The sequence below is a fragment of the Bos grunniens genome, chromosome 1, assembly GCF_055505025.1.
Source record: "Bos grunniens cultivar Pamir isolate PY7600 chromosome 1, Bosgru_T2T1.0, whole genome shotgun sequence".
In the NCBI taxonomy this organism is placed as follows: domain Eukaryota; kingdom Metazoa; phylum Chordata; class Mammalia; order Artiodactyla; family Bovidae; genus Bos; species Bos grunniens.
The window spans coordinates 103,491,709-103,504,330 of record NC_141165.1 but is presented as its reverse complement, the minus strand read 5'-3'; the positions used below and the strand labels follow the sequence as shown (position 1 = coordinate 103,504,330).

The 12,622-nt window shown below is 36.3% G+C and overlaps 1 protein-coding gene across 1 annotated transcript in view; it reads right to left on the bottom strand.

Annotated features, from left to right (window-relative positions):
* Nucleotides 1-12,622, bottom strand: part of MORC1 (MORC family CW-type zinc finger 1) — a 167,544-nt gene that overhangs the window by 104,986 nt on the left and 49,936 nt on the right. The window contains 1 exon segment of the mRNA XM_086415626.1: nt 12,033-12,158. Within this exon segment, the coding sequence (XP_086271752.1) occupies nt 12,033-12,158 (126 nt within the window).

The following is a 12,622-nucleotide window of genomic DNA, read 5'->3' as shown; positions in this document are numbered from 1 at the left end:
AAGATACTCCAGAACAATCACAGAGAAAGAAATGTATATATATCTTTTCCTCACTCAAAGTGAGCAAAATAGAGATGAGAAAGGCTCTGCAGAATCAGAGTTTCTCTGAAAGCAGTTGAAGCTATGTTTTTCTATAATAGAGGATTCCTGGAATAAGGATTTTAAATGCTGGTTTAAATCATCATAGAGAGAAAAACTCCAGATCAATATTTGGTCTGAGAATACTCAAAGCTCTGTATACTTCATTCTATAACTTTTGCCTCTCATATCCATGTAGACTTGGAAGCTTACCATTCTCTGATAAGGCAAGTTTTAGATAGGCAGTGAGAGGTAGAGGGAGAATTCTAGAACATCTTTTGAAGCCAAAACATTCTAGACATGTAAAAGAGAAATTTGTTCATGCAGAGGAGAGAGTCTAAATTTATTAATATATATACGCCCAATGAGTCTATGCCAGGGATAGGCAAAATATTGCTCATGGGCCAAATTAAGCCAGCAGCTTGTTTCTATTATAGCCTAAGATCTAAGATTTTTTTTTTTTTTTCCATTTTAAAGGATTTTAAAAAAAGGAAAAAATTAGGTATCTGGATATGTCCAGATACCTACTCTCAGGCCCTTTATAGAAAAAGTTGACCAATCCTTAGAATCTAGGCTAATATTGATGGTTTTTGAATCACAGCTTGATCTAGAATTGCTTTTCTATGCTCTGGTTTTTAAACAGTGTAAGCAGTAGTGCAAATTCTTCACAATACAAACAGGTCACACATAATTTACATGGCTGTTAGCTGGAGTCTGTTTGTTTTAAAACTCTTCCATTATCTCAACAGAAGCTGTACAGATATACTCTGGACAGAACACCATCGTGATTAATCAAGATTTGGGCTACTTGGAGCCCCTTCTATCTGGGTTAAAAGCCTTTGTTTGTCCCTTACTAGGAGTACAAATTACAAAAGACTGGGCAAATGACTTCATTTTCTGTGATTCCATTTCCTTATCTGTAAATTGAGATAAAAACAGTGATGTCTGTCTCACAAGACTGCTAAGAGAATTAAAGATATCAGCATAGCTAAAGAACTTAGAATAATGCTGCTTCATAGTAAATTGACTTAGTAGAATGTGTTTTACCTAATAAATACCTTATAAGTTGTGTCTATTAGATATATGGTATAGAGGAAATATTAGTATGTATTCTAGAGATAATATGGAGAAGGAAATGGCAACCCATTCCAGTATTCTTGCCTGGAGAATCCCATGGACGGAGGAGCCTGGTGGGCTACAGTCCACAGGGTCGCAAAGAGTCAGACACGACTGAGCGACTTCACTCACTTAGAGATAATATACATCGGGAATATGAAATAAAATGAGTAGTGATCTTTTAAAAATCTGAAAAACTTGTGGAAGTGTGCCTAATTACCTACAAAAAGGCTTAATGCTAAAAAATTAATAAAAACAAAAAACCTCACTAAATGACATTCTAAATTCATCTACTGCAATGGTTTAATGAATAATTCAAGTTATAATAACTATGTATCTTTACCTCTGACTTCAATGTTCATTTTCCAAGAAGATTTACACAGTCAGTACAAGAAAGGAACACTCATAAAAATCTAAGATAAAGCAATTCTCAATTTGTTCCCTTGATTTTCTTTTACAATAAACATGGTTCATTTAAATCATAACCAAGGTATATTTCAAATCAGTCTCTGTTACATTTAGGGAACAACAAAACCTAAGTTTTAAAGTAAGAAATCATTGACCACTATACACTGGAATTATCATTTGCTTTTAAAACAAAATCACATATTAATCACATAATTATTTTTATTTGAATCACTTAAATCAAATCTTTATTTAAAAAGTCAAAATGAAATTAAAGAGAAACTGAACAATGAGGTAATCCTTCAAAGATGATGTGAATTACACTACTCAAGCATTTTTAGAGACTACATGTTTACAGACAAGAAAACATAGGTGGCATAAAAGGTGCCAACTGTGCATTAGTATTTAATTTTAAACAACAAAAACAAAAAAATGCTCTCTCTTCATGGAGTGGGTCATTGAGATAACCTGGTCTCAGATAATGTGTACATCTCAGATGATGGTTTGAATTTTATTATTCCATGGACAGAGGAGCCTGGTAGGCTGCAATGCATGGGGTCACAAAGAGTCAGACATGACTGAGTGACCAACACACACACACACACACACACACACACACACACACACTGCTCACAACAGTTAAAGAAAGCTACGAAATATATGTGATTTTGTAAATCTAGTGTAGTAAATCTGCCTGTTTTCATAAAAGAATGAATCTTTGTTCAAATCCCCATCCATAATCAGAAGCCCCCATCAGCCTCACACATTATTTTTTCCTACTCATGGTCTCTTGAAGATAAAAATGCTTCTGAGAATCATGCTTCTGAGAATCAGAGTAATACTGGAGGAAAAAGAAGAGAATCCATCCAGTTCTACTCCTCAGCCTTGCAACATTCCCTGCAAGGGAATGGTGTCCCTTCTAGAACTGGGCTTCTAGTTTCTCAGTGGTTAGATTGGTTTCAACGCCATCTCCCAAACTCTGAATGTACTTGACCTCTGCCCACACTGGATGTTGTGGTCTCTGTTTTCACTTTGTTTCTGCCTTCTCTCTTTGCCTAATTCTGCCTCATTTTAGGTTTCCACTCTTCCTCACACATTTCACCTTCTACATCCCTACTTTCTTCCATCAATGAAATTGCATTCAAATGTTTTGCTTATGTCCACTTTTTATATAAATCAATTTATTGAATATTTTCTTTCTAATAGAGCTTAAAAACATAAGGTCAATGAAAAGTATTGAGGGACAATGGTTAAAAATTGAAAGCATTTCCTCTAAAGTCAGGAACAAGACAAGGGTGCCCACTTTCACCATTACTATTCAACATAGTTTTGGAAGTTTTGGCCACAGCAATCAGAGAAGAAAAAGAAATAAAAGGAATCCAAATTGGAAAAGAAGAAGTAAAACTCTCACTGTTTGCAGATGACATGATACTCTACCTAAAAAACCCTAAAGACTCCACCAGAAAATTACTAGAACTAATCAATGAATATAGTAAAGTTGTAGGATGTAAAATCAACACACAGAAATCCCTTGCATTCCTATACACTAATAATGAGAAAACAGAAAGAGAAATTAAGGAAACAATTCCATTCACCATTGCAACGAAAAGAATAAAATACTTAGGAATATATCTACCTAAAGAAACTAAAGACCTATATATAGAAAACTATAAAACACTGGTGAAAGAAATCAAAGAGGACACTAATAGATGGAGAAATATACCATGTTCATGGATTGGAAGAATCAATATAGTGAAAATGAGTATACTACCCAAAGCAATTTATAGATTCAATGCAATCCCTATCAAGCTACCAACAGTATTCTTCACAGAGCTAGAACAAATAATTCCACAATTTGTATGGAAATACAAAAAATCTCAAATAGCCAAAGCTATCTTGAGAAAGAAGAATGGAACTGGAGAAATCATCCTGCCTGACTTCAGGCTCTCCTACAAAGCCACAGTCATCAAGACAGTATGGTACTGGCACAAAGACAGAAATATAGATCAATGGAACAAAATAGAAAGCCCAGAGATAAATCTATGCACATATGGACACCTTATCTTTCACAAAGGAGGCAAGAATATACAATGGATTAAAGACAATCTCTTTAACAAGTGGTGCTGGGAAAACTGGTCAACCACTTGTAAAAGAATGAAACTAGAGCACTTTCTAACACCATACACAAAAATAAACTCAAAATGGATTAAAGATCTAAATGTAAGACCAGAAACTATAAAACTCCTAGAGGTGAACATAGGCAAAACACTCTCCGACATACATCACAGCAGGATCCTCTATGACCCACCTCCCAGAATATTGGAAATAAAAGCAAAAATAAACAAATGGGACGTAATTAAACTTAAAAGCTTCTGCACATCAAAGGAAACTATAAGCAAAGTGAAAAGACAGCATTCAGAATGGGAGAAAATAATAGCAAATGAAGCAACAGACAAACAACTAATCTCAAAAATATACAAGCAAGTCCTACAGCTCAATTCCAGAAAAAATAAATGACCCAATCAAAAAATGGGCCAAAGAACTAAATAGACATTTCTCCAAAGAAGACATACAGATGGCTGACAAACACATGAAAAGATGCTCAACATCACTCATTATCAGAGAAATGCAAATCAAAATCACAATGAGGTACCATTTCACGCCAGTCAGAATGGCTGCGATCCAAAAGTCTACAAATAATAAATGCTGGAGAGGGTGTGGAGAAAAGGGAACCCTCTTACACTGTTGGTGGGAATGCAAACTAGTACAGCCACTATGGAGAACAGTGTGGAGATTCCTTAAAAAACTGGAAATAGAACTGCCTTATGATCCAGCAATCCCACTGCTGGGCATACACACTGAGGAAACCAGAAGGGAAAGAGACACGTGTACCCCAATGTTCATCGCAGCACTGTTTATAATAGCCAGGACATGGAAGCAACCTAGATGTCCATCAGCAGATGAATGGATAAGAAAGCCTTGGTACATATATACAATGGAGTATTACTCAGCCATTAAAAAGAATACATCTGAATCAGTTCTAATGAGGTGGATGAAACTGGAGCCTATTATACAGAGTGAAGTAAGCCAGAAAGAAAAACACCAATACAGTATACTAACGCATATATATGGAATTTAGAAAGATGGTAACAATAACCCTGTATACGAGACAGCAAAAGAGACACTGATGTATAGAACAGTCTTTTGGACTCTGTGGGAGAGGGAGAGGGTGGGAAGATTTGGGAGAATGGCATTGAAATATGTATAATATCATATATGAAACGAGTCGCCAGTCCAGGTTCGATGCATGATACTGGATGTTTGGGGCTGGTGCACTGGGACGAGCCAGAGGGATGGTATGGGGAGGAGGAGGGAGGAGGGTTCAGGATGGGGAACACATGTATACCTGTGGCAGATTCATGTTGATATATGGCAAAACCAATACAATATTGTAAAGTTAAATAAAATAAAATTTTAAAAAATCTTAAAAAAAAAGTATTGAGGGAAAATGAAAGCTAACACAATAAAAAATAAATAATAAAAGTTTTGTTCCTTATAATGGCAAAAATAACATAAGAAAATACTATTAATAACACATAGATTTGGAACCACACAAAAGGTCACTTACACAACTGTTGGTGTAAAAATAAATTGGTCTCTACTTCTTGGAGGGTAAATTAACAGGGCCCCTCAAAATTAACAGTGTATCTATCTTCTGACTCATAATTTACTTCTGTAATCCATTCTACAGAAATAATCATATTTGAGCATAAATATGCATATCTCAAATAATGACCAAGCATATCCAGTTTAGCACTGTAACAAGGAAAACGGTGTTTTACTGTCTGGTGGCTTAGATGGTAAAGAACCTGCCTGCAGTGCATGAGATCCAGGTTTGATCCACGGGTCGGGAAGATTCCCTGGAGAAGAGAATGGCAATCCACTCCAGTATTCTTGCCTGGAGAATCCCAGGCACAGTGGAGCCTGACAGGCTACAGTCCATGGGGTCACAAAGAGTCAGACACAACTGAGCAACTAACAAACACACACAATGAAAACCATAAAACCTAACTATACATCAAGAAGTAGTTAAACCACAGAGTACTATACCATGCATCTAACAGTGCCAAAGAAAGATTTCCAAGAGAACTTTTGTAAATTAAAAAAAAAAAAGTTACATATAATTTTATGTTTAAAAATTGTGTGTGGGGTTTATGTGTATGTAAATATGCAGAAGACGATCTGGGAGGGTATTTATTAAACTCCAGGCAGAGATTCTCCTTTGGGGAGATTACAGATTGCTAGAGCACAGAGTGAATGACAAGTGGTAAAGGGAGCTTTTAGTTATTTGATCTTCTCCAGTATCGAACTCTGTACTGTTTGAGGGTTTTTTGTTTTTTTTTTTTAATTTAAATTTTTTGCTGTGGCGGGTCTTTGTTGCTATGCACGGGCTTTCTCTAGGTGCGGCAAGTGGTGTGTGGGCTCAGTAGTGTGACACATGGGCCTAGTTGCCTTGCGCCCTGTGTGATCTCCTCTGATCAGGAATCGAACACGTGTCCCCTGCATTGACAGGCGAATTCTTACCCCAGGGAAGCCCCTGTTTGAGTTTTAATTAATAAATTTTACTATTTTAGGAGCAAAATGGAACCACATCCCCTAGAGAGAAATAAACCCCTAAAGAGAAATCAAAAAATGAAAAAATATTAAGTAATTTTTAAGACTTTATGTAGCAAAACTGTAGACTGTAGCATAATACAGCACTTTGACTGTTTTAATCAGAATCACCTGCAAAATTTAAATTTTCATTGGTTTTTAATGCTCATACTTACAAAATTGGTCCAAAACATGTTGGCTAATATAAAACAAAGTATTTTTTAAATTTTAAGTTGAAAAAACAGACAACAAGAAAATTAAAGTTCTAAACTTCTAATTATGCAGAAAAAATCAGCCCACAGTTACGAATCACAACATTATAGTACTCACAACCATAGTTATTTTCTTTTTAAGTACAAGTTTGCCTGATCAGTCACACTATAAAATAGTTATAGTCCTACCTTATTTATCAAAACATCTAATGAGGCATGATCAAGAATTTTCTGGCTTGTATGATGTTGACAGCGAGACCTGGGTGTCAGATAGACTTTTCAAACTTAGTATGTCCAGTACAAGTGGAAAGAACCTCATCACCATTCTCCTTGACCCCCACACACGCACCTCCCATATCATTAGAAGGCTTTCATGGCTCCTTGTCTTCATGTCACATCCAATCTGTCAGGAGGTCTGTGGACTCTTATCTTTACAATCTAAAGATAATCTAAACACGTGTAATCTAAACATGTTTCATTACTGCTACCATTACCACCTCAGCTCAAGCCACTGTAATTTCTCACCTAGAATACAGTAATGGTATTCTACTAATTTCCCTTCCTCCCTTCTTGCCCCATAAAATCAATTTTCCACTAAGCGGCCACAGTAATCCTCTAAAATAATAAATTAAGTAATGTCACTCTTCTCAAAAGCCTTTACATTCTCAAAACAAATTCCTCTTATTACCATTTTGGTCAAGCCCTACAGAACCTGTCACCATCTTCCTCGCCTCTTTTCAATCACCATGCTCTAGCTCTACTATCCTTTCCCCGCTGCCTCTACGAGCTGTTCTTCTCTTCCTGGAAACACCATCCCATAAAATTCTTATACAATTCATAGTGGAATCCAACCTCCAAGATGTCCTCTAATGGTTCTTACTTCCTGGTGTTCATGCCTTTGTGTAGTCCCCTCCCACACTGAATCTGTGTGACCAAAATATGGAAGAAGTGATGGTAGATGACTCTCGAGCCTAGCATTGAAACGACTGCAGTTTCTACTCTGTTCTCTTGAATTGTACACTCCAGTGAAAACCAATCCCTGTACAAATACTCAGGCAGTCCTGTGTAGTGGTCGAGATAAAGAGGAACCAAAGTGCCAGCCAGCCGTGGGAGTCAGCCAGATGGAAGTGTGCTACCCATCAAGCTCCAAAGCAGCCCTGCCCAAAATCTCTTGTCAACTTCATGGGAGATCCCAAAACAAAGCTACCCTACAAAACCACCATCAAATTACTGACCCACAGACAATGAGCAATAACAGATGGCTGCTTTATTATTAAGTCACTCAATCTGCAGGTGATTTGCTTATACAGCATTAGATACATTCACTTTCTCAGTTTGTTCAGCTGTCTGCTCAAAAGTTCTTTATTTTAAAAAGTAACTTCCTAATAAAGCAATATTGGATATACTAGACTTAAAGGGGAAAGAGAGGTAAGCCAGGTAAAATACTTGATAATAATACTAATAAAAATATTTGAATTTTCAAAAAAAAAAAAGTAACTTCCCTAATTTTCTGTCTAAAGTAGTCACCCAAAACCCCTCATTCCATGAATCTCTGTCTATTCACAAATGTGTGGGAACTATGCTGAGCATTATGTTTAAAATAAACATATTTTTATTTTAATCCTTTCAACCACCCTGAGGGAGAGGGGAATTTTCAATACACAGTGGAGAAGTGTCAGGTTTAAGCAACTGCTGAAGGTCCACAACTAGTAAAAGGCAAAATCAAAACTCAAAGTGTCACTGATCCACATTTTGCTTTCAACTACTTTCAGATATTGAAAGATTAAATGATTTAAGATAATACAAACTCATGAAGGAATACATAAGATGCACAATTTACAAAAGAGACACATTTAAAACGTTATTAGTCTGTCCCAGACTAGTGGGTGGGAGGTGAGCAGTTGGGTAATATCCCTAAAAAATGAAGACTGTCCCAGAAGCACAGCATTGCAGGATATTCAACAGCAGACCATAAACTCAATGTCCCTGAATATCTTTAAAAGGATCATGCTGCTCCTATGAAAACGGGGGACTACAACTCTATACCATTTGGGCTCCTTTCAGTGCTATGAATCCACAGCAAAGCAGTGATAATGAGGAATGGAGATCTTCAAGCAGATACTTTGGCTCTATCTCCCTTAAGGAGCTTTCAAAAGTGTCCGTCCTTAGTCCTAATGTGCAGAGATTTAACGCCTGCATAAATCAGAGTTATTTCTCTACTAAACCTAAAGAATCCAAAGCCAAAGGAAATCAGTAATGTCTGTTGCTGAAGATCAAATAAGACAGCCATGTATTAGCCTGTCTGTATTATATAGATAAACAATATTTAAGATCCCAAGACTTCTAAAATCTTTACATTGAAAGATGTAAAGAAATCACCTAGCTGAAACTCTTACCTAAACAATAATTCTTTCTACAATCTAGGCTCTTTTAGGGACAAATTTGTCCTCATCTTGACTGAGAGTGCCTTTAACTGCTTCATTAATTTCATGGCACACTCACAACTCTGAGTTGGTATATTACACTTCATGTCATGTGTCTGGAGAAACTAAACTTCCCATCCTGGACATACTGGATTTAGTATTCTGAACATCAAACCTGCTAACTGGACCAGGGACTGGTTCAATCAAAGGAAGCTATGTGAGGGATCAAACCTTCCCAAACTCTTGTCTTGTCCCTAGACTCTGTCCAATAAGGAAGCTTTGAATTTGATGGTGGAAAATCCACCCTTCATGAAGCAAATACTAAATATACATGGCCAAGTCAGCTCAATAGAGCTCAGGTATAACCTGAGCAACACTGGGCTGTTGCTTCAGTTCTCAGAACACCCCAGCCACGGAGAAAACAGAGACAAAAGTGACAGCGAGCATGCTGTATGGCGCCCTGCTCTGTGACTTCTCTGAGTACCCTTATCTTAAACATCAATGGGAAAAGGTAATCTCTGTGTCTCTGCAAAAAAACAGCACAACACTCTCATGCTGAGCTAGTCTTCTAGTGCTATACAGCCATTCAAGTTCTGCCGTCTAGAATTCCAACCATCACATGGCAGCCTTTCAAGTTTTCACTCACTCTTCTCTCATTCACAACATGATGCTCAATTCCATTAGTTAGCCCCCACCGGATAGTTACCTTACTGTGAGCCAGGAAGTCCCCTTCCCTTCTAAAGCATCCTTGTCTGAACATCACCCTCCAGACATGGTGTCAGCAGGACACAGTTTATTAACATCTTGTTCTGTTCACTAAGTTCCATAAACATCTTCAGCAACCCCATCATCCTATCAGCTTGTATCAGGCTTGTGGTCAATGAAAATACCTAGTTTTTTCATGTAAATGAGTATCCAATCTAGTATTAATATATTAACACAAATAGATTTTAAAAATCTAAATTCAGGACTGTAAGTATTCATACTACATTTATCGTTTGTACTTCAATTCATATTGTGCCTGATATAAGATATTCCTCCTAGTTAAGGGTCAATTATAAACTCAAAATTGCTTTTTATCTAAATTATTGATAAACATACTGAACAGAATATGATTAAGGGATTAAAAATTCCCCTCAGTCCCTTTTCTAACTTGTTAGAGACATTGGGGTAAAGAAGCTCCAGTAATTATAAGTCAATTCACACAGCTAAAATCCAATGTTCTTTTTTGTGTTTGCAATAAAAGCACAGAGAAATGACTGATGTATAGGTATGTATTCTTACAAATAATATCCAGTGTTCATTTCTAGAAGTATACTGGAGCTTGGGTGGTCAAGTGGACAGAGTATTTAAACAATATATTTTAAACATTTCTATTCTGGTCACATAGGGTCATTCCCAGCTTTTAATTTGTTCTGATACGGCCATTAGAGATAGAGTGCCTTTCAGGGAAGAAATAAAGTAAGGGTGACCCCGCAAGTGGTGAGATAACAAGGATAGAACTTCACATATTCTTACATAAAACTTTTGCCACTAGAGAACCTGTGAGGAAAATAATATGCAAGTAAATAAGGCAAATGGAGAGAAAGTTAAGCCTAAGGGATAAAGCCATGGAAAATTAAATCTGTCCTTACTGTAGATACCAAATATCAGATTTAACAGTTTATCAGAGCCCTGTGTAACACATGGCAAAGGTTCAAGCCTCCTTAAGTATCTTTTAAGGAATAAAATAAATATTTATATTATATCTATTCCTGGTAAGATATATCTAAAAATAGTACATTGAAATGTTCATTTAAAAAATACACTAGGATGGGAAACAGCCATCACTTGATTTTAAGTAATTTAGGTAGACAAAATTCAATTTAATAAAATTCCCCCAGAAAATAGAGACAAACCCACATTTTCCATTGGCTTAAACCATTTTGTACCCAAACTCCCTAAGAGATAAATAATTTAATTTGAAAAGATCAACTATATTGATTGATCCAGGAGACTCTTGGTACTTTCCAGAACAATGAGGCTGATGAAAAGAAGTATCACTTTGATATGAATTAGGGAACGAATAGATTTATAGAGTAAGTCTCAGGCTTCGTATACTTCATTTTTCAAAATATGACCTGCAGTATAATCAGAAATCAAAAGTAAAGCTTTTGAGGAATCCATTGGTGTGTGGTCAGCTCATTCAATTCAGAGATCCACAATTTTTAATATCAGCATTGACATGAGTGATTGCAAGGCCTCAGGACAGCAACTACTTTTCCAGAAAATAAGACATCATAACAAATGTGGGTCTATTATATAGAATTAGTGTGCTGTTGGGGAAGGAGCATGGAATTTGAATTGATAAAGAATTCAGAGTAAGAAAATTTGAGTTCTTATCCAGTTCTGACATTTATTTATTTCTAAATAATGATAAAACATAACCCACAGTGTCACTGCAAAAGTCAACTAAAATAATGCATATCAAAGGGTATATATACATACACACACACAGTGTACAAGCATTAAATGTTCCTCTCAGTAGATAGTAAACTGAAAGCTAGAGCTAATCTTATCTTTCTAGCACAATCTCAAACTCACAGAAGGTTTTGATAAATGTTTAGTAAAGAAATGAATGACCACCCACATATCACACACTAAGAAAAGACTGTCTTGATCGCACACATAGTTGTACAAGGTAAGTTATACAATATGCAAATATATATAAAAATATTTTAAAAAGCTTATGCTAAAATATAAATCAATTAGATACACATTTATACATATATTCTTTCTATATATAAAATATACATATACATATATGTATATGATTTAATAGTTCAAATACATTGTATAAAAAGAAAATGTAAGAGAACTGCATTTTCTTTAATAGCACTTATCACAATCAAAGCACCTAGGATTCAGTGCAGTAAATAACAAATTCCTACTTGAGGCGGACAATCTGAGTGACAGTGTTCACTACACCATACTGTGTTTATGGCCAAATATTTGTTTCATATGATTACTCTTCAGCAAACCTTCCAGAATGCAGTTCAAATTTTATTTGCCATTGTAAAACTCTTCCAATCAAATTAACAATTGGGGTCGGGGGGTATTTTACAAATGAAAACTCTATGAACACAATTGAACGAAGGTGAATTACCTGGGTCTGTAGAGGCAATAGCATAGGTATTTTGTTCTAACTCTTTTGGCCTGAATAAATATTCTCATCCAAGGATCAAAATATAGAACAGATGTATAGGCTCTGAATGACCATCTCTCTGGAAAACTAGAAAAGAAAATAATTGAATATAATAATGACATTATGTGAGAAGAAAAAATTAAGACTACCAAGTCATAATGATTACTACTAGCAACTCCAGAAAGTTTTTTCCTAAACCTAATCACATGACAAATACCAGCAAATCTTATAACACTCACAGACCCCTAAATACAAGGGCTTACCTGAATAACCTACACTTAGACTAGAACTTCCCACAATGCAGGAGACCTGGGTTGGGGTGAGCCCCTGGAGGAGGACATGCCAACCCACTGCAGCATTCTTGCCTAGAGAATACCCATGGACAAAGAAGCCTAGCAGGCTAAAGTCCATGGGGTCGCAAAAAGTCAGACACGACTGAGCGACTTCACTTTCACTTTTCACTTTCATGCATTGGAGAAGGAAATGGCAACCCACTCCAGTGTTCTTGCCTGGAGAATCCCAGGGATGGGGGAGCCTGGTGGGCTGCTGTC